General features: G+C 38.1%; 1 protein-coding gene across 3 annotated transcripts in view; it reads left to right on the top strand.

Moving 5' to 3' along the window:
* The first annotated feature begins 226 nt into the window (after positions 1-226).
* Positions 227-23396, top strand: part of SLK (STE20 like kinase) — a 61911-nt gene continuing 38741 nt past the window's right edge. For 2 of the 3 annotated variants that reach the window (XM_046026870.1, XM_046026871.1), the window contains exons 1-2: positions 227-402; positions 21601-21765. In XM_046026870.1, coding sequence (XP_045882826.1) covers positions 253-402; positions 21601-21765 — 315 coding nt within the window. In that variant the 5' untranslated portion in view covers positions 227-252. The remainder of the gene's footprint in view (positions 403-21600; positions 21766-23396) is intronic. The other variant, XM_046026873.1, reaches the window with a different exon arrangement.

A 23396-nucleotide genomic window follows, 5' to 3' on the forward strand; every position in this document is an offset into this window, starting at 1 on the left:
GGCTCGGCGGAGGGGCCGCCCGTGCAGCCCGCAAAGCCCCCCCCCCCCCCCCCGCCTCGCCCCGAGGGCCGGAGCCGGAGTCGCGCCCCGCCCTCCCCGGGCCCGGCCCGGCTGGAGCGGCGGGAGCCGGGAAAGCCCGCGCCCGCCGTCGCCGCCAGCCTGCCGGGCTCGCGCGGAGAAGAGGGAGGAGAAACTTTGCCTTTTATTGTTGCTTTTAGTCCTTAAGTGCAAGGAACTCTGCCGGGAGGAAAAATGTCCTTCTTCAATTTCCGTAAGATCTTCAAGTTGGGGAGCGAGAAGAAGAAGAAGCAATACGAACATGTGAAGAGGGATCTGAACCCCGAGGAGTTTTGGGAAATTATAGGAGAACTGGGGGACGGAGCCTTTGGAAAAGTGTACAAGGTAAGAAGGAGAAAACGGGAAGTTGCACTTGTAAGATAAAACTGCCCCGGGTCCGGAGTGGCACGAGGATTTCTCGCTCCCTCGGTCCGTTTCCCGTCTCTTGCCCCTTCTTTTGACTTCGTAAAGGTACATTAGAACTTTGTTGAGGTTCTCATGCAAGGAGTAGCTAAGACCGTAGGGGGTAAGGTTGAACAAAATGGGGCCTGCTTGTAGTCGAGACTAATTGCTGAAAGGAGGCAGAGTTATAGAGTCTCCTCTGTCAAACTTTAAAGGAAATGACGGTGTTCGTTAATTTAAAGGAGGGGTCTGGTTTTTAAAATCAGAAACTCAGTTTGCTTTTCGGTGGATTTATATTTGTCTATAGCCGTTCCCATTCATTTATAGGCTTGGACTAAAGCAGTTCCCTTTTCAGGGTCCAGGGCATGTATTTGGTTTTATCAATGGCTAATACACAACCAGTCTTCTTGGATGAGAGCAAAGTGGTTGCTGCTTGCAGGCTCTTCTTCAGTTGCTTGCTTGACAGCATGCTATAAAACGGAATGGAATTTCTGATAGAAATTTTCCAGAAGAAAACCTGCATCTGGTACTAGTTTCTAAATATAATTACAGCAGTCATTGACTAGAAGTCAGTACTAGTGCTTAAGAAATTTTAAAAAAATACCCATGTATGCAGACATATTTTTATATGTATTTATTTCACTTGAGTTTTGATGTCTCAGCGTGAAGGATTAGCGTTAACTGTTTGTTATTTCATAAGCAGTATATGAATGATGTCATTGGAATATTTTCATCCTGAAGGGTGAGGTTTTTATGAGACACAGTTCAGGAGGAAGGACCCACAGGGTTGCCTAGAAGTGAAAACATAAATAACTTACTTTTATACAGGGTTTTGCAGTTTTTAAGTCACTTTCATGTAATTCGGCCCCCCACCCCCAGACCCTGAGACTCAGAAAAATTTTAAAGTCACTTAAGTCACAGTCTAGATTTTAACTCTCATCTTCTGACCCTGTACTTACTGTTGTTTTTTCCTTAATGCCCATTGGTGGAAATGATAACATTTTTCTCTAAGTATCATCACACTTCTGCCTTTTCCCTGCCTCAAATGCCTGTCACAGCTCCCGGTCCTTATTTTTTCACTTAAGCTGGAATAGCCTCTCCTCTCTGTATGCTTTCAAAACATGTTGGCACATGGCTACTGTAGCACTTGTTACATGTTGTAGTTAATGATAAACTGGGGCCCAGAATTATGATACACATTTGTGTGATATTCATGTACTGCCTGAGCACATAGTGCATCTCTGTAACTGTTGGATTGAAAGAATGTTACCTGCATGTGAATGTTATTGAAGCTATCCTATGCTCTCAAAGTTGGCAAAATAAACTTCAGTGTCTGTGTGGAGGGCAGAGTATGGGTTGCAGCAAGAGATTATAGTGTAAGTAAGATAGGAAGAGCTTTTAGTGCTGTGGGAAGATCACTTTTGGTAGTCAAGAATTGTCTTCTAGTGCTGGCTGTCACAAACAAGCTTTGTGGTCTTGAGCAGAACACTTAACTTCTGTGGGTCTTCATTTTCTTAGCTGGAAAATTCTGCATTTCCCTAAACATTTGTTTAGATTCCTTCACGAACTATCATACTGTGAGTATTCAGTTATCTAAGAAAGGCAAAAATAAATCCTCAGGGGGCGCCTGGGTGGCTCAGTGGGTTAAAGCCTCTGCCTTCAGCTCAGGTCATGATCCCAGGGTTCTGGGATGGAGCCCCGCATCAGGCTCTCTGCTCTGCGGGGAGCCTGTTTCCTCCTCTCTCTCTGCCTGCCTCTCTGCCTGCCTCTGTGTCTACTTGTGATCTCTGTCTGTCAAATAAATAAATAAAATCTTAAAAAAAAAAAAATCCTCAGGGCATCTGGAATCCAGTAGTTAGAAGGCAGTAGGTGATTATGGGCAGTTTTCATGGTATAAATGTTTTATCAAATAGAAACAAGTGTAGTATTAAGACACTGGCTCTGGAGTTGGACTATATGTGTGGGCTCTCTCAGTAGCAGCCTGTGACCTTGGACAAAGTTCCTTAACCGTTCAATGTCTCACTTTTCTCATCAGTAAGACTTGCTTGTCAGCGTGTGAGAATTAAAGGAATAAATGTAAGGCATGTGGAAAGGGCTCAGCGAGTGGTAGGAATTACTGTTATTACATTTAGAGCTCAGAAGTAAAATACGGGATGAGACAGGAAAAAGGGCCTACAAAGAGAGTAAACCATTTTCTTGTTTTCCCATGGCACAGGCAGATTGTGGAGATTTCATTTTTTAATGACACTTTCTGCAAAATGTAGCATATCTTCTTGATGTGAAATTGATGTGAAACATCAATTGAAAATTTTCTGAAAAAATAAGAGACTTACTCCATGTAGTTGAACACTACAAAATTGTGTCAAAGATAATATTTGTGAGTTTGATTACTATTTTAGGGTGATATTTAAAGAGTATGTGTTCTTGGGGCGCCTGGATGGCTCAGTGGTTTAAAGCCTCTGCCTTCGGCTCAGGTCATGATCCCAGGGTCCTGGGATGGAGCCCCACATCGGGCTCTTTGCTCAGCAGGGAGCCTGCTTCCCCCTCTCTCTCTGCCTGCTGCTCTGCCTACTTGTGATCTCTGTCTGTCAAATAAATAAATAAAATCTTTAAAAAAAAAAAAAGAGCATGTGTTCTTTGCATTTTACTTTTTCATTTCACTATTCTGTACTTCCAGGGAATGGGCTTGGAGATTTTTTTTTAAAGAAAACTTAAAATTTAAGCTTAACTGGCCTGTTTTGCCTTTTTCTTAGAAGTTTTTTTTTGTTTTCCAAGATCTCTAGAAATTTTAAATTTATAAACTTCCTCTTCATGGAGGAACAAGCTAGCAAACCTTAATATGTAGTAGTATGTAGTAGTATGTAGTAGAAAACTTTCTAAAATTGATTCTGTCATTTGCTTGTAAATATTAGTAATTGTTACCAAAGATCAATGGTGAAAAGGCAATCATCTCATGTACATATTTAGTTTATTTGAAACATTTTTCTGTCATACAGTTGTATTCCTTTGACTATGTTCAGCACTATACTTATGAACGAAGATACGTAAGATCTCTCACAGTTTTTTATGTTTGGATTGACATAAAATCATGTATTGAATAGAAACTGAATTCCTGACTGTGTGCTGGATGAAAGTGATTCTTTTTATGGCCCTGATGGGCATGTGTCTTTTTTCAAAAAAAAGTGAAATATGCATGTGAAGTTCATCTTTATCACCTACAGCTGTAGTTTATTTCCATTTTGCCTGGATTCCTTTTTATGATTATATCACCATTATTTACCATTGTACTATTTATGGATATATCATTCCTTTCCAGTTTGGGGCTGTTATACACAGTTCTGGTGTATTTATATATAAGTTTTGCTAAGAGTTAACTCTGGAGGAGAATTGCTGGGTTATAGAGTGGTGTAAATTTAATATCACTTGTGATACCAAACTATCAATTTACATTCCTACCAGGAGTGTATGAGTATTTCCTTGCTCTGCATCTTCTTTTCAATATTTGGTATTGTTGGAATTTTTAATTTTTGACAATCTGATGTGACGTTTTTCATTATGGTTTTAATTCATCTTTCTCTGACTATTAAGTAACTCTTTTTATAAGCTTATTGGTAATTTGGATTTCCTCTTTTGTGTTCAAGTTTTTAATTCATGTTCCTATTGGATGCCCTTTTCTTGTTTATTTGTAGTGTATTCTGGATTTTAACCATTTACTAAACATATCCTTATTTTGTGACTTGTCTTTTCATTTTCTTTATAGTGCCCTTTTATGAACAGGAAGTTCTTGATTTTAATGTGGTGCAATTTGTCAGTTTCTTCGTTTCAGTTAATACTTTTTGTATTGTGTTTGAGAAATTATTTCCTAACCTGAGATCATGAAGATAACCCCTTGTATTGTCTTCTAAAATCTTTATGATTTTGCCTTTAACAGTTGAGTTTCCAATTCACCTTGTATAAGTTTTTATAAATGGTTTGAAGTAGGGTTCTAATTCCATTTTTTTACCTTGTCTGAATGTCCAGTTATCCCAGAACCCATCATTAGAGGTAAACTTTTTTTTCTCACTACTTTACAGGGTCCTATTATATAACATCTGTTTCTGTGATCTCGATTTTCTTCCATTGATCTGTTTCTGTTTCTGTACCATTTCTCACTTTTTAGGAAAGCATTAGAATAAGTCCTCTGCTAGAGGACAACTTCCCCATGTTATTCATCAACAGTATCTAGTATATCCTTGGTTCTTAGTGCTAGTGTGTACATGGTAGAATTAGCTTAAGTTCCACAGAACCCCACTGTGTTTTTTTGGAGAGATTTTATTAAAATTATAAATCAATTTTGAAAAAATTAATATCTTTGATATTGAGTTTTCCTATTTATGCATATGTGTTACCTCTAGGTCTTTTTAGTATTTCTCAATAATTGATTATAATTTTTCTTCCTAGAAGTGTTGGGAGCTCAAACTGCTTCCAGAGTGTCTTTTTTTTTTTTTAATGGATTTATTTATTTGTGGGGGGGGAGAGAGAGAGAGAAAGAAAGAGAGCAAGATACAGAGCATGAGTACACGGAGGGACAGAGGGAGAGGGCGAGAATCTCCAGTGGACTCCCTGCTGAGCACAGAGCCTTGACAGCCGGATCTCACAACCCTGAGATATGGCCTGAGCTGAAGTCAAGAGTTGGACACTTTTTTTTTACAAATTTTCATATATTTGAAAGAGAGCTAGTGAGCGAGAGACAGAATGAGCAGGGAGAGGGGCTGCGAGGGAGGGAGAAGCAGGCTCCCCACTGAGCGTGGAGCCCAATGTGGGACTCAATCCCATACTCTGGGATCATGGCTTGAGCTGAAGGCAGACGCTTAACCAGATGCTTAACTGACCAAGCCACCCAGGCACTTTAGGAGTGTCTTTTTTTTTTTTTTTTTTTTAAGATTTTACTTATTTATTTGACAGATAGAGATCACAAGTAGGCAGAGAGGCAGGCAGAGAGAGAGTGGAGGAAACAGGCTTCCCGCTGAGCAGAGAGCCTGATGTGGGGCTCGATCCCAGGACCTGGGATCATGACCTGAGCCGAAGGCAGAGGCTTTAACCCACTGAGCCACCCAGGCGCCCCATTTAGGAGTGTCTTAAATGCTTTGTATTTCCTTTTGGAGTTTCCTGTTTGTTTTGGTTTTATATAGTCTTGAGTAAGTCTTCTGAGAAAGGATCCATGGGAAGGTACTTTTTAAAAAAACCTCGTCTTTCTGAATACATCTTTATAATAATGTCATGTTTGATATATAGTTTGGTTATAGAATTCTAGTTCAGAAATAAGTTTATCTGGGGCACCTGCCTTTGGTGGGGTGCCTGGGTGGCTCAGTGGGTTAGGCCTCTGCCTTCGGCTTGGTCATGATCTCAGGGTCCTGGGATTGAGCCCCTTGTCGGGCTCTCTGCTCAGCAGGGAGCCTGCTCTCCCCTCTCTCTTTGCCTACTTGTGATCTCTGTCTGCCAAATAAATAAATAAACTATTTAAAAAAAAAAAAAAAAGCATCTGCCTTTGGCTCAGGTCGTGATCTGACTCGGGGTCCTGGGATCAAGCCCTGCATCGGGGCTCCCTGTTCAGTGGGGAACCTGCTTCCCCTCTGCCCCTGCCCTTGCTTGTGCGCTCTCTCTCTTTCTCTCTCTCTCTAACAAATAAATAAAATCTTTAAAAAAAAAAAAAAAAAAGAGTCCATGCTATTTTGTTTTGTGATTCTTTGTGGTCTTTTTCTTATCATAGCTTTTTTTAAAAATTTTTTTAAATAAATATATAATATATTTTTATCCCCAGGGGTACAGGTCTCTGAATCGCCAGGTCTTATCATAGCTTTTATTTATTTATTTATTTTTAAAGATTTTATTTATTTATTAGTCAGAGAGGAGAGAGAGCACCGGCGAGTGGCAGGCAGAGGCAGAGGGCGAAGCAGGCTCCCTGCCGAGCAAGGAGCCCAATGTGGGACTCGATCCCAGGACGCTAGGATCATGACCTGAGCCGAAGGCAGCCGCTTAACCAACTGAGCCACCCAGGCGTCCCTTATCATAGCTTTTAAGATTTCTTTTAATACCCTCCCTGTTCATGGTGATACATTTTTTTTTAAGATCTTATTTATTTATTTGAGAGAGAGTGAGAGTGCACATGGGAGGGGAGAAGGTCAGAGGGAGAAGCAGACTCCCCATGGAGCTGGGAGCCCAATGTGGGACCTGATCCTGGGACTCTGGGATCATGACCTGAGTGAAGGCGGTTACTTAACCAACTGGGCCACCCAGGCGCCCGGTGATATACATTTTGATACAGGTTTTCCCTGTGCTTTTCATCTTGCTGGCCTCTTGGTTAGTTCTTTCAATCCAAAAACCCATATCCTTTGGTTCTGTGACATTTTTATATTATTTATTTGGATCAACTCTCTAGGTAATGGTTTTTGCTATGGTCTCAGGATTTCCCATGTTTCTGTATTCAGTGGATACTTACACCATACTTTGATTCTCAGAAGCATTTGAGACATTTGACCAGTCCTTTTCTTTTGACTTTTAGATCACCACATTTTTTTTATGTTTTTCCCATTTCTGTGTCTACTCCTCAGACTTTTGCTGGCTTTTTTTCCTTTTTTGACTTTTGTTAAGTATTGGGCTACCACAGGACTTGGGTATAGGCCCTGTTTCCTTTTTCTTTTCCTAGGAGAGTCCATCTTCTCCCATGGCTTCAGTTACTGTCTAAATGCAAATTATGTCTCTATTCCAGGACCTCCTCCCTTTTGAATTCTAGATGCAAATATCCAGGTATCTATTAGAGATTTCCACTTATATATCCCACAGTTTTCTTAAGTCCAAAATACAGACTAACTGAACTCTTGATGTCAGCTCCATATTTGCTGCTTTTATGTTCTCTGTTCAGTAATTGACATCTCTACCTACCAGTTACATAGGCCAGAGACCTGGAGGTCATTCTTAACACTTTCTTCTTCCTTACCTACCAAACCCAATGTAATTACCCAGGCCTGTTAATTCTATTAAATATTTCGTGAATTATCTCTTTTCTTCACTGTCGCAGTGCTATTCAAAACTGCCATTACCTCTTACCTAGACTACTGCAAGTTATTGGTGCATTTGAGCTTCATATAAATGTAATTATTTATGTGTTCTTTTGTGTCTAGCTTTTTTTGCTCAACAGTTTAATTTTTTCTTTATAGATATCCAATTATCCTGGCACCATTTACTGAAAAGTCTATCCTTTTCTTACTGCTTTGCAGTGCCTCCATCATATATCAAGTGTCCATATACATGGTATAAATTATTTCTTTAGGACAAATTCCTAAAAGTAGAATTGTTCGGGCAAAATAAAGATCATTTATTAATGCTTGCTATGAAATTACCCTAGAAAGGTCGTGCAAATTTATTTTTCAATTAATTTTTAATTATACAAATAAAGAATGTCTATTTATTATAAAAATTAACTTACTAGAAATAAATTTAGTCTTCTTGACCATTACTCCAGTTACTGTTCCTTCTTTAAATCCATAGTTGTACCTATTATCAGTTTTGTAAATATATTTCCAGATTATTTTTGTATGTACTTTTATATGTGTACCTGAGTTCTACCGGTTAAGACAGCCCAACAGTGGTCTATTTCTGTGCCTTTCTTCCTTAACCTGAATTCAGTGTTCTTATTCTTCAAAAAAAGTTATTTGGTTTTTCAGTGGGCAAAGTATCAGTTTATTTCATTTTACATTTCTTTGATTTCTAGAGAGATTACACATTTAAAAAAATAATTGAATTATCCATATTCTAATAGTGTTTTCTTGTTGATTTGAATGTACTTTATTATTTATTTTTTTAAGATTTCATTTATTTGTGGAGGGAGTACTGGTTGGGGGGGGAGGCAGAGAGAGAGAGGGACAAGCATACTCCCCGCTGAGTAGGGAGCGCTATTTTGGGGCTTGACTCCAGAACCCCAGGATCATGACCTGAACTGAAGGCTGACTGAGCCACCCAGGTGTCCCTGAAAGTACTTTTTATGTACTATGGAAATGAATACTTTATCATAGATGCTGCTGTTAGTTAATAGTTACCTTAGTTTATGCTGCTTTTTTGATATAAAGACATAAATATTCCTTATTCTAGAAGATCTGTCAATGTGTTACTTTTTCTTGTTTTTTCTTTGCTTTCATGCTTAAGAGAAATCTTTCCTACCCAGAAATTAGGTAAATATTTATACATTTTTCTTGACTTTTTTATAGTTCAGTTATAAAGAATTTTACTTTTAATTAATCTGGAATTTAATTTTCTCTGTGGATTGATATAAGGCTCCATTTCTACCCGAAAAACCAAAAAAAAGTATATTTTATCATTTTCAGAAATTTAAATGCTATTGTTTTGAAAATATAGCAAAGTATAAAGAATATATAAAAAAAACTTACCATCCAGATAATTTTTGTTAGCAGTCTTTTAAAAACTCAAGGGGATAGGGGTGCCTGGGTGGCTCAGTGGGTTAAAAAGCCTCTGCGTTCGACCAGGTCATGGTCCCAGGGTCCTGGGATTGAGCCAAGCATTGGGCTCTCCGCTCGGCAGGGAGCCCGCTCCCACTCCCCCACCCCCACCGGTCTGCCTCTCTGCCTACTTGTGATCTCTGTCTGTCAAATAAATAAAATCTTTAAAAAAAAGAAAAAAACTCAAGGGGATATTAATATGGTTAGATTTTTGAGCAGTACAAAAATGAGAAAATTAAAAAATGAAAGCCTTCCCCACCAGTTCTTCCCAAATGGGAAAAAATTCTTGTTAAATAGGTTTGTTACTAGTAGTTATATTAATATAATTCTGAGGCTACCTTTGTATATATTGTAGGATAGAGCAAATGAGTTGATAAATTGATGTTTTAGAAACTAGGGTTGAAGTTCTGGGAGAAAGGAGTTAGAAACTTGGAATAGGGAAAAGATGAGAAAGAATTCCGTGATATTGATTTTTGAATTTGCAATTTCAGTTATTCAGATAATAAATATACATACACACATATACACACACATTTCTATTCTTTCTGAAATGGCCTACAAATAATTATATTATAACTAGTATTCCCAGCTCTTGGCTTCTTCTTTTTTTTTTTTTTCCTTTTAAAGGGACTTTAAATATCTGTTATTTAAGTTTTATATATTTTTAAGTAGGCTCCATGCCCAACATGGGGCTTGAACTCACAACCCTGAGTTTAAGAGTCACGTGTTCTACCACCTGAGCCAGCCAGGTACCCCACTAGCTCTTGGCTTCTAAATACCATTCCCCACTAAAAAGAACCAGAGCTCATTGAAATGGCTCATGCAGGTGCAGGGTAGGAAAGTACAGAAATGATAAAATTGAAAAGTGTGAAAGCCTTCCCACTAGTCCTTTTTTTTCCCAAAGGAGCCTGGAATATGCCAGAAAGCAAGGACATGCTCAAAAACTAATGGGGACAGGCCAAAAATTCATGATAGTTTGAACAAAAAAGTCAATGACAAATAGTAATTTAATAGAAGAATGGTAGTTAATATACACGATTGATAAAACTAGAAAATCCACTGTTTTGCAACCATAGTATAATAATTCAGGCAAAGATTATGGGGCACGTGGGTGGCTCAGTGGGTTAAAGCCTCTGCCTTTGGCTCAGGTCATGGGGTCTGCTTCTCCCTCTGCCCCTGGTCCTCTTATCTCTCTTGTTCATACTCTCAAAGTCTTTAAAAACGAATGTTAACAATAAAGGATTTTTTTAAAGACATTTGAGGAGGGACAGCTCAGTCTGTTGAGCATACAACTCTTGGTTTCAACTCAGGTCATAATGTCATGGGTCGTGGGGTCAAGCCCTCTGTCATTGGGCTTCCCGCTTAGTGGGGAGTCTGGAAGATTCTCTCCCTCTGCCCCACCCGTTGTGCGTGCTCTCACTCCTCTCTCTCTCTAAAATAAATAAATAAATCTTTAAAAAAGTAAAGACATTTGAGGACATTTGAATATGGAATAATATTAGATATTAGATCTATGTTAAATTCTTTGGGCATGATAATTGTGGTTATGTTGGAGAATGGCATAGTTCTTGGTGGACACATGCTGAAGTTTTGGAAATTGAAGTGCAGCTTACTTTCCATGTGGTGTAGTAAAAAAGAAATGCCCGTATGTTTGTGTCTGTGTGTACATATCTATATGTAAAATATGTGTATGTATGCTGTGTGTGTATATGAGAGCCAGAGTACCAGATGTGACAAAATGTTAATAATTGGTGACTTGGTGAGGGTTAATATGAGTGTTCATTGTTCAGTTCATTCACTTTCTCTGTAGGTTTGAATATTTCAAAGTGAAGTAAGTACTTCTATTATTAAACATTTTAAATTGAGGTATAATTGATATATAACATTATATTAGTTTTGGGTGTACAGTGCTATTATTCCATATGTGTATATATTGTAAGGTGATCAGGATAAGTCTAGTTAACATTTGTCACCTTACATAGTTACAAAAACGTTTTTTCTTGTGATGAGATCTAGTCTCTTAGCAACTTTTTAAAAATTTTTTCTTTTATTTTTTAAGATTTTATTTATTTATTTGACAGGAGAGAGACACTGAGAGAGGGAACACCAACAGGGGAAGGAGGAAAGGGAGAAGCAGGCTTCCCGCTGAGTAGGGAGCACGATGTGGTGTGGTGGGGCTTCATCCCAGGACCCTGGGGTCATGACCTGAACGGAAGGCAGTTACTTAACAACTAAGCCACCCAGGCACCCCTTTAGCAACTTTTAAATATACTGGGCAGGGGCACCTGGGTGGCTCAGTCAGTTAAGCGGCTGCCTTCTGTTGCAGTCCTCCTGGGATCAGGCCCTGCATCAGGCTCCCAGGGGTCTTGTTTCTACCTCTCCTTCCACTGTTCCCCGTGCTTGTGCTCTCTTTCTCTGTCAAATAAATAAAAATCTTAAAAAAAAAAAAATATGCAGGGGCGCCTGGGTGGCTCAGTGCGTTAAATAAAGCTTCTGCCTTCAACTCAGGTCATGATCCCAGGGTCCTGGGATGGAGCCCCTGGGAGTCAGCTTCCCCCCCCTTCTCTCTGCCTGCCTCTCTGCGTACTTGTGATCTCTGTCTGTGAAATAAATAAATCAAGTCTTAAAAAAAAAAATGCAGTACAGCATTGTTAACTATAGTTACCATGCAGTATATTCCATCATTGTGACTGGCTTTTTTAATAACTTGTAGTTTGGTACTTTTGACCTCCTCCACGCATTTCTCCCACCCCTTACCCTTTGCCTCTGGCAATCACCAGTCTGTTGTCTGTATCTATGAGCTTGGTTTTTTGTTTTTACATTCTGTGTATAGGTGAGATCATATGGTATTTGTCTATATTTGTCTGACTTAACCTCATTTAGCATAATGCTTTCAAGGTCCATTTATGTTGTCACAAATGGACCTGCATATATGGGTCATACTTTTAAATACTTTGCACCATTATTTTATTTCATTTAATAGTTCGCCTTTTCACATTTTTCCCTCCCTCCATATATTCATTCATTTTTTTTTCCTCCTTTTTTCTATGAAAGGAGAAAGTCTCCTTTCAGGCAGGTGACTACTTATACTATACTATTAAAATTATTTGGCATTTATTAAATATTATGCCTTTTATTCAATATCACATGAAGTCCAGATTCCTAGCACATATATATTTATATTTTAAAGAGGTAGCTGAAACTTTGGACTGTAAAAATAACTTTAACATGCTGGCTTTCTGTTTTCTTGTACATTTCATGGTGAGTTTCTTACCTTAATAGCTGGTGCATTTTGGTCCTTTATAATTTTAGTGTTGAGAATATTTGTGTGGAAATGATCTTTGCCATGTAAACACCTTTATTTTTCTTGAATGGATTTGCAGAAGTGTACTCTTTGTCATTTAAATATTTTTTTGTAATTGTCTTTTGGGTTCTCTGTTTTCTGTTTTTACGACCATGGTATCTGTGCAGATTTTTATCAGCTATCTATCACACAGTTGTTAATATGTTTTAGTTTATTCATGCTCCTCAGAGTTAGCAAGTCCTTGAAATAAGTGGGAAGACTTTGTGATCTGAGATTGGTAAAACATTTGGAAAGTGCAGATTTAGCCAATGTTAACTTACCGATATTTTGTTGGTGGTTATCTTGACTAATCAATGACTAAATTTTGAATAAATAACCAGAACACTATAAATAAAATAGTGTCTGGAAATATAAGGAGAATATAAAGTATATTTCTTTATTTCTGCAGAATTGAGAAAATGACATGAAAATGATTTTTAAAGAAAGGATTTCGTAATATTTTGTAGAAATTTTAGAAAAAGCATGTACAGATAGTTCTTATTATTTGCAGATTCTATATTAGTGAGTTTATCTACTTGTTAAAATTTATTTGTAGCCCCAGAGTCTGCACTCAGTGCTTTCAGTCATTTGCTTATATGTGCAGAGCTGGCAAAATTGAGTCCCTAGACCTGCACATTCCCAGCTGAGATGGAACTTGTTTCAGCCCTCGCATCGACTTGACCGAACATGGGAGAAGGTAGAGGGCAGTGCAGCGTAGTGTAAGAAGTCTGGCTTTGGTGCTCGTTGGATGGGATTTGAACCCCAAACTCTGGCACCTACTTTGGGGCAACTTCAAGCAAGGCATGTAATACTTTTTTTTTTTTTTAATATTTTATTTATTTGACAGAGAGAAATCACAACTAGGCAGAGAGGCAGGCAGAGAGAGAGAGGAGGAAGCAGGCTCCCTGCGGAACAGAGAGCCTGATGCGGGGCTCGATCCCAGGACTCTGGGATCATGACCTGAGCCGAAGGCAGAGGCTTTAACCCTCTGAGCCACCCAGGTGCCCTGCATGTAATACTTTTGAACCTTGTTTTCTCTTTTGTAAAATAAAGAGGATAGAATCTACCAGAATGAATTGTGTTTAGTATGTAGGATTATGATCTATATGAGAGATGTGTGTTTGTGTACATATGTCTCCTAGGAGCAATGGGTCAGTATTTGCTGATTTAGTGTTTGCAGTGACTTTCTAGGACATAACTGCCACAAATAATGAAAATCAGCTGGATATCTTTATTAATTATGTTTAATAATTTTACTCTAATGCTGACGCTTGTTCCTACCTAAATCTTATCAGGACTCTGAAGAGATCACTAGAATTAGCATATAATTGGAAACAGATAACAACAGTATCAGTAGTCTAAAAGTATATGCTTTCTTCAGTGCTGTTTCCTTTCTTTTCATTTAACAGCTCTTTGGAACTCTGTAGATATTTTTTACCCAAATACTTCATCTACTCTGTTCCTTCCTTCTCTCATCTGTTATCCTCATCAATTTTAGAAGGATTAAGGATTATGCCAGCAACTATTAAGTTAATTGTCTTTCAGCTCAAACTCACCCTTCTATGCTCTGTATTATAATGCTGTTCTAAGTATTTGCAAACCACATTTCTGCCTTGTCAACTGCTCACTTTTAGGTTTCACATGTACAGGGTGCTAGAGGTAGGCAGTAGGGAGGAGGAGAAAGAAGGGACTTGCATGGATTTTCTCTTTTTCTCCTGTGGGGTCCTTGTCTCTCTGTTTTTGTGTTAGTGTGTGACCACCATCCTAGGGGAGTTGTTCACCCCAGCAACAGCGGTTTCTCTCTGTAGCAGCGGTTGAATCCAGTTTGTAGTTTTCCAGGACTCAAGAGCTGGCCTCATCAATGTCTTTCATAACACCAGCTGTATTTGGCTAGCCCTCTCTTCCTTGAAAGACACCCCAGTCCCACAGGACCCCCTCTTTCAAATAAGAGATGTTGGCACCAGCCAAGCAGCACTTTCTCCTCAGGGATCTGAGTTTCAGCTGTGTAGAACCTTCCCTGCAAGCCTTGGGGTCTTACTGATTCCAGTCTTCTACTTTGGCTCCTTTGGTCCTAAGGATGGTAGTTTCTCCCTGCACTTGTTACCTCCCTCATCTTTAATATTCTCTCTTTATCTTTTTAGTTACCTACATACTAACATAATTAATAATGATATTAAATTCTGTTAAGATACATTTTTTTTCCTGTGGCTAGGCCTTTTCTGATACAAAGATTAAATAAGTTAATAAATAGGAGATTTATAGTGAGATTTTTTACAGCCTGTTTCTTTGCAAATTATTAAAATTTCCAGCTTACATAGCTCAAAAAAACATAATCATTGGAGTCATTAATTTCGATTTGCTCAAATGATCACTTTCTCAGTGAGGTCTAACTTAACTACCCTATTTAAATTGTAACCTCTTTCCTGTGTACCTGCCCACTCGACCATCTCCTCATCTTCCTTATTTTTTCCATAGTACTAATTGCTAATATATTTTTTATTTGCCTATTGACTGTCCTCTCCCCACAATTTTTAAGTGCCATGAGGGCAGAGAAATTTTTTATATTCTTTACATTGTCAGTGTCTGGGACAGTGTCTGACATAAAAGGCACCCAATAAGTATTGAAAGGATGAGTTGATTTTAGCAGATCAACTCTTTTTTTTTTTCAATATTTTATTTGACAGAGAGAAATCACAACTAGGCAGAGAGGCAGGCAGAGAGAGAGGAGGAAGCAGGCTCCCTGATGCAGGGCTTGATCCCAGGACCCTGGGATCATGACCTGAGCCGAAGGCAGAGGCTTTAACCCACTGAGCCACCCAGGCGCCCCTTAGCAGATCAACTCTTGAGCACACTTTAATGGATTGTGTTACTGTGTTTCTTTCCTACAGCAGATTTTTGTGGAGTGTTGTGTTTGTGTTTGTGTTTCTACAGCTTTGACCAATGTCTGTCTGTAGTTGATGTTCATTAGTTGTGATATGGATTGTTTAGTTTTTATAGTTTGTTATGGTTGCATGTCCTTATGCACTGGACGGTTAGGGTCTTACCTCTTGTCTTGGTTGGGGGAGGAATATCTTTGAGTTCTCAACTTTTTGTTCAAATCATCCAAATCAGTAGAATCAATCTCAGTGCTTATTGAATTCTTCTCTTTCTCTTTTTTTATTCTTTGTCTTTTAGGTTCTTTCTATGTTTATCCTTTTTTTTTTTTGGACCTTCCCCTTTTGATTAATTGACACCTCTCTGGTACTAAAGAAGTCCTCTAAAATTTTTTCTGTGCTGGTATTTCGATTTCCAGCTGACAATTTTATTAACTTATATTTCTCATGGAAATATTAAATAGTCTTAGAAAATATAGAAATGTAGGAAGAAAATAAATGAAGATTTAAAAATTACTCATAGGCTCACCACCCAGGGAATAAACTACTATTAAAACAAGAGTAATATAGGAGGAAATAGTCTTTCTTTTAGAACATAAGAACATAAAACCAGTTCAGGAAATTCATAGATAAGTTATGTTTCCCTGCAGTAATATGGCCACACTCTATTCATGATTCATGAAAATAAAACCATTGAGGGGTGCCTCGGTGGCTCAGTCCGTTAAGCAACTGCCTTTGGCTCTGGTCATGATCCCAGGGTCCTGGGATTCAGCCCCACGTTGGGCTCTCAGCTTGGCAGGGAGCCTGCTTCTTCCTTTCCCTCTGCTCCTCCCCCTGCTTGTGTTCTCTCTCTTTCTATCAAATAAATAAATGAATTCTTAAAAAAATAAAAGAAAAGCATTGATTTTTAGGTGATTATGACTGATCTTTGAAAGCTTTATCAATAGAAGTTATATTTTCTTTAAATAATATCTGGGTATTCATTATTCCATTATCATTTTTATTAACATCCGTTTAGTTATTTCATTAAATCTTTATGTGAAGAATTTTCATGCTTTTAGGTAGTAGATGAAGCTATTTCTTTTTTAACATTTTATATTTGTTCAAAGTATATTTTCACACATTTACCAATATTTTAGTTTTGATTTTCAGAGTTCTTTAGAAAGAGATCCTGATAAGTAATCAAGTTATTTTCAAGCAATAATGTAAAATGCACTATATTTTCTAATGTAACTTTTATTTATTACTTACAGTAAACCAAATGGTGCCATTGTTGGTTTAATCATTACATCCAGAGGAGTGGAATAATGGAGTTTGTCACTATAAAGTACTTTAGAGATTATCTAGTGTTAATTATTTTTTCCCTTTTATGTCATCCATTTATAAGAGAGATCTTAAAAATCTCCAAGGACATCAGTAGAAGCATGCAGAAGCCGGATGACTTTTAACCCCATTTGGTCTCTTACTGGGGCTCATATTTTATAATGTTCCTCTTCAAGGACAGTTCCTCTAGTCTTTTTCCTCCCAAAGCGTTACATTAAAATAATGAGAGTATAGCTTATCTTTCACTGGCTTATTTCCTCTGACTCAGAGGAGGGTGAGTTCTAATTATTGTTGGTTCAACTGTAGTCTCTTTCTTTGAGAGACAAACTTGATGCCGTGTTTCACTAGTTATGACAGTTTTTACTTTTTAGCATTTCTGAAATTCGGATATGTCTTTTATCTGTAGATGGCTTAGTATTGTTGGCTGAGTGACATTGTGATCTGTCATTTCCTGTGCATGTGAACTTAGTTGTATCCCTAGTGTCATACAGTTGCAGCCCCTTGATGTTTCAATCAATAAACCTTTTGAAGGAAGAATGTGAGACCTGGTTGTTATCCAAAAATCTTTTAGCACCTTGGTTAAGATCAAGAAAATATCAGCACTCTAATTGCAAAATGGGAGAATGTGGTTTCAGAGAAAATCTTGGTTGACAATAGTAGAGAAGCACTGTTTTAAGCCCCAAAGCTTTTAATGGCCAGAGAGTGATACCCTGTGGAAAAACAGACATTAGATAACTCTGAGTGAAAAGGTGACTCAGAGGAGTCAAACTTTAAGTATTTAACTTCTTATTTGTGCAAAAGGAGAATAGACATACAATAACAATTCTTGTCTAAATGTGTCCAAAAGAGCTAAAGAGGTATAACATGGGGCGCCTGAGTGGCTCAGTTCGTTAAGCATCTGCCTTTGGCTCAGATCATGATCCTGGGATGGAGCCCTGCTCAGCAGGGAGTCTGTTTCTCCCTCTCCTTCTGCCCCTCCCTCCAGCCTGTGTGCTCCCTCATTCTCTATCTCAAATAAATAAATAAGATCTTAAAAAAAAATAAAAAGGCATAACATTAAGAGTTTAAAGGTAGAGGCTTTAACCCACTGAGCCACCCAGGTGCCCCTAAATAAGCTGATTTTAAAAAGTCAAACAAGGGGCACCTGGGTGGCACCTGAGCCTTCAGCTCAGGTCATGATCTCAGAGTCCTGGGATCGGCCCGCATCGGGCTCCCTGCTCAGTGGGGAGCCTGCTTCCCCCTCTCTCTCTGCCTGCCTTTCTGCCTACTTGTGATCTCTGTCTGTCAAATAAATAAATAAAATCTTAAAAAAAAAAAGTCAATACGAAAAATACAGAAAGTGGATGTGTGGTTTTTGTAAAATTATATACCACTGTGTTTAGTAAGTTGGCTTTTATTCCATTCAGTGTTGTGTTACAGCTGCTGTTCCATCTTAAATATTAATTGATTAGTTATTGATTTTAATGGCTGCATCATTTTCCATTGTAGAAATGTGCTGAATTATTTAAGCAGATTCCTGCTAATGAACATTTAGTTTCATTCAGTTTTCCTTATTATAAATAGTGCTTTGATGAATAATTTTGTGTATACATATTTTTTATTTTGTATAATTATCTCCTTATGATAAATTCTTTTTTAAAAAGATCTTATTTTAGAGAGAGAGTGAGCACAAGCAGGGGGAGGGGTAGAGGGGGAGAATCTCAAGTTGACCATGTACTGTGCACGGGAGCTGATGTGGGGCTTAAATCTTACAACCCTGAGATCATGACCTGAGCCAAAACCAAGAATCAGAGGCTCAACAGACTGTACAACCTAGGTGCCTCTTCTTATGATAAATTCTTAAAATGGGATTTGAACATTAATTTATTTATTGAAACTTTTACTAGCTTTTAAGAGTTTGGTATTTTTTTTTCTTTGTTTAAGGTATTAAATGGAGATTCGCTGAAGCAATGATAACATATAATACTGAAATGTCTTTTAAAAGCCTAATTAAGGGTGCCTGGGTGGCTCAGTGGGTTAAGCCTCTGCTTTCAGCTCAGGTCATGATCTTAGGGTCCTGGTATCAAGCCCCCCCCCCCAGCCTTCATCAGGCTCTCTGTTCAGCAGGGAGCCTGCTTCCCCCTCTTTCTCTGCCTGCCTCTTTGCCTACTTATGATCACTCTCTCTCTGTCAAATAAATAAATAAAATCTTAAAAAGAAAAACCTCATTAGTATTTTAAGATCTGATTCTTGACTTTTCAACAAATGGTCTTGGCTCCTACAGTGTATTTGGAAGCCTTTCGTTTATAATAAATGGAAATGAGAAGTTATTCAGCTAAAGAAAGAAAATGGAAAAGTTAAAGTACTAAGTACAAAGAAAAATAACTGATGGAAGTATAGGAAAACTGGAAAGGGTAATGATTCAGGTAAAGAAAGGGCTTTGGCAGCAAACCTGGATTTGAATCCTGATTTTGTCTCTTACTACAGGACCTTGGGAAAGCTTTTTAACTTCTCTAAGTTTGTATGTCCTCTTTTAAGGATAATAATATATCATGCAGTTGTTGTGAGGATTAAATAATAGTAATAATTATACCTAACATTATTGAATCTTTACTGTCTATGGCAGGCATTTTGTTAAATGTTTACATGTATTTTTTTCATTTGGCTAATATACATTATCTTAATTCTCACAAACTTGTGAGATGTTAATATGTCTTATTGATGAGGAAACTAAAAGATTTTGTGAGTTGCCCTAGGCAACACAGTTAGTAAGTGATAGAACAAGAATTTGAACCTTAACAGTTTGACCCAGCAGAGTCTGTGATGTGAAACTCTGTTCTATGTGAGTATGAAGCACTTAGCACAGTGCATAGCTTTTATTAGTTAATATATATGTTTAGGCTATCTTTTAAAAATAAGTATGTGGGGGCGCCAGGGTGGCTCAGTGGGTTAAAGCCTCTGCCTTCGGCTCAGGTCATGATCCCAGGGTGCTGGGATCAAGCCCCGTATCGGGCTTTCTGCTCTGCAGAGAGCCTGCTTCCCTCTCTCTCTCTGCCTGCCTTTTTGCCTACTTGTAATCTCTGTCTGTCAAATAAATAAATAAATCTTAAAAAAAAAATGAAAATAAATATGTGAAGAGAATGAGAAGAGAAGCCACTGATTGGGAGAAAATATTTGCCAAAACATATCCGATAAAGGACAGTTACTCAAAATGTATAAAGAACTCTTAAAACATAGCAATTGGAAAATCAACAATTTCATTTAAAAATGAGCTAAATATCTGGACAGACATCTCACTAAAGAAAATATACGGCTGGGGCGCCTGGGTGGCTCAGTGGATTAAGCCGCTGCCTTCGGCTCAGGTCATGATCTCAGGGTCCTGGGATCTAGTCCCACATCGGGCTCTCTGCTCGGCAGGGAGCCTGCTTCCTCCTCTCTCTCTGCCTGCCTCTCTGCCTGCTTGTGATCTCTCTCTGTCAAATAAATAAATAAAATCTTTAAAAAAAAAAAAAAAAAAAAAAAAAAAAAAAAAAAAAAAAGAAAATATACGGCAACCAGTAAGCATATGAAAAGATTCTTGACATCATATGTTATTGGGAAATTGCAAATTTAAAAAGGAGGTACTGGGGCGCCTGGGTGGCTCAGTGGGTTAACCCTCTGCCTTCGGCTCGGGTCATGGTCCCAGGGTCCTGGGATCGAGCCCCACATCGGGCTCTCTGCTCAGCAGGGAGCCTGCTTCCTCCTCTCTCTCTGCCTGCCTCTCTGCCTAGTTGTGGTTTCTCTCTGTCAAATAAATAAAAAATATTAAAAAAAAAAAAAAAGGAGGTACTACTATACACCTATCAGAATGACAAGAATTCTTACTGACAATATGAAATGCAGGTGAGGATGTGCAACAACAGGAATTCTCATTCATTGCTGGTGGGACTACAAAATGGCATAGCCAGTTTGGAAGGCAGTTTGGCAGTTTCTTAAAAAACTAAACGTACTCTTACCATATGATCTAGTGATTGTGTTCCTTGGTATTTACCCAGAGAAGTTGAAAACTTACATCTAGGGGCACCTAAGTGGTTCAGTTGGTTAGGCGACTGCCTTTGGCTCAGGTCATGATCCCAGGGTCCTGGGATCTAGCCCCACATTGGGCTTCTTGCTCAGCGGGGAGCCTGCTTCTACCTCTTCTTCTACTGCTACTCCACCTGCTTGTGCTCTCTCTATGTCAAATAAATAAATAAAAATTCTTTAAAAAAAAAGGCATGGGGGCCACCTGGGTGGGTCAGTGGGTTAAGACCTCTGCCTTCAGCTCGGATCATGATCCCAGGGTTCTGGGATCGAGCCCCACATCAGACTCTGTGCTTAGCAGGGATCCTGCTTCCTCCTCTCTCTCTGCCTGCCTCTCTGCCTACTTGTGATCTCTGTCTGTCAAATAAATAAATAAAATCTTAAAAAAAAAAAAAAGAGAGAAGAAAACTTAAATCTACACAAAAACCTGCACAAATTGCTAAAACTTGGAAATAACCAAGATGACTTCAGTAGATGAATGGATAAACTGTGGCACATCTATATGTGATGGACAATTCAGTCCTAAAAAGGAATGAACTACCAAACCATGACATGGAGGAAACTTAAATTCATGTTACTAAATGAAAGAAGCCAATCTGGAAAGGCTGCATACTGTATGATCCCAACTATGTGACATTCTGGAAAAGCTGAACTATGGAAGCAGTAACAAGATCAATGGTTGTTAGGGCTTAGGAAAAAGGGATGGTTGAATAGGCTGAGCATAAAGAATTTTTAGGGCAGTGAAATTATTCTGTATGATATAATGGTAGATACATGTCATGCATTTGTCAAAACCGATCGAGTAAACTCCAAGAGTAACTCCTAATGGAAACCGTGGTCTTTGGGGATGATGTGTCAGTGGAGGTTGGTCAGTTGTAACAAGTGTACTATGGTACAGAATGTTGATAGTGGGAGAGGCTGTGCCTATGCAGGGGTTGGAACCTGTACTTTCTTCTCAGCTTTGTTGTGAACCTGAAACTACTCTAAAAAAAGTTTATTTAAAAAAAATGGAAAATAAAATAAAAAAAATCAAGTATGCATTTTGTGACATTTGTGATGCTTTCATTTTTAGGCCCAGAATAAAGAGACCAATGTTTTAGCTGCTGCAAAGGTGATTGACACGAAATCTGAAGAAGAACTTGAAGATTACATGGTTGAGATTGATATATTAGCATCTTGTGATCACCCAAATATAGTCAAACTTCTGGATGCCTTCTATTATGAGAACAATCTTTGGGTAACTATTTTCTGTTGATCTATTAGAGCCAAAATGAGTTAATTTTCTGAAAGAGGTTTGTAAGTTGTGAAAACCTATTACCTCTGCTGTTTAATTACTTAGGTTACTTGAATTGATCTCATGAGAGGGTCATTAACAACATAATTATCCCTAGCTTCAACAGATGTTCAGATGTGTATTTCCATTTGTACAGTATTTCATGATTGACATTGGACCCAAATAGAAAAGCTTGGTTAAGAATATTAAATTTCTGGGGCACCTGGGTGGCTCAGTTGGTTAAACCTCTGCCTTCAGCCCAGGTCATAATCTCAGGGTCTGGGGATCAAGGCCCACATAGGGCTCTCTGCTCATCAGGGAGCCTGCTTCCCCATCTCTCTCTGCCTGCTGCTGCTCTGCCTACTTGTGATCTCTTTCTCTCTATGTCAAGTAAATAAATAAAATCTTTTTTGTAATAGTTAAAAAATTTTGTTAAAGATTTTTATTTATTTGATAGAGATCACAAGTAGGCAGAGAGGCAGGCAGAGAGAAAGAGAGGAGTAAGCAGGCTCCCTGCCAAGCAGAGAACCTGATGTGGGCTCTATCCCAGGACCCTTATATCATGACTTGAGCTGAAGGCAGAGGCTTTAACCCGCTGAGCCACCCAGGTGCCCCAATAAATAAAATCTTAAAAAAAAAAAAAGGTATTAAATTTTCCAAATTATGAAATTATATGGTCTTTCTTGTTTGTAATTTAAATTTAGACATTTACTTAAAATTTTTTTTTGGAAATATCTTTTGTTTTCTTAGAAATTGTTTATAATTTCTTACCCTACACTTTTTGTAGATCGTGTAATGAATTATAGAATACTTAATAAAAATGTTAAATATTTATCTTCTATATTCTCAGTCTCACCTTTGGTGTATGATTTAGTGGCTAAGGCTGAATATATAAATTTTGTTCATTTTTAGAAAATATTGGGCACAAATACATATAGAAATAAAATCATATCTGTTATAACTGGTCAGTCATTTTCTCTGTACTAACACTAATTTAATCAGGAGGCCTTACTGAAATGGGCGTTTTTGTTTTTCTCCTTGAAGGAAAGTGTTACGATGGAAGTGTTAGGAGAGAAGAGTAGGTAGTATAGTGCAAGTAATACTTTGGAAATTGAAAGCCCTGTATTTTTTTGATCCTGGTGCTGCTAGGTAGGAGCTTGAATAAGTCAGTTAACTTCTGAGTCTGTTTACTTATCTATGAGATGAGTTATCTACCTTCCAAATTATTTTTCACATGATACAACAAATTTGAAAATAATTTGTAATTGGCAAGCACCTGTAAAAAATTAGAGTATATACAAAGGTGAATAAGTCAGGAAGCTACACAATTTGACAAAATAAATAATTTTTAATAATTATCTGTAGTTATCATCAGGGTGGTGTCCTCTAATGTAGTTGTTCAAGGCTCTAGTAGAATGTTCTCAGAGATTATAGTGAAAGTGAACTCCTGGACAGTAAAAATGTAAGATCTTTACTTGAAATTGTTGCAAAATAAAAAGTTGGGTATCTGTGAGGGACAGGCTAGTGAGAGATGTAGAATTAATCATTTATAATTAATACTTAAAGGAAGTGTATATATAAAATTACAACTGTGA

The sequence above is a fragment of the Meles meles genome, chromosome 13 (genome assembly GCF_922984935.1).
Source record: "Meles meles chromosome 13, mMelMel3.1 paternal haplotype, whole genome shotgun sequence".
NCBI lineage: Eukaryota > Metazoa > Chordata > Mammalia > Carnivora > Mustelidae > Meles > Meles meles.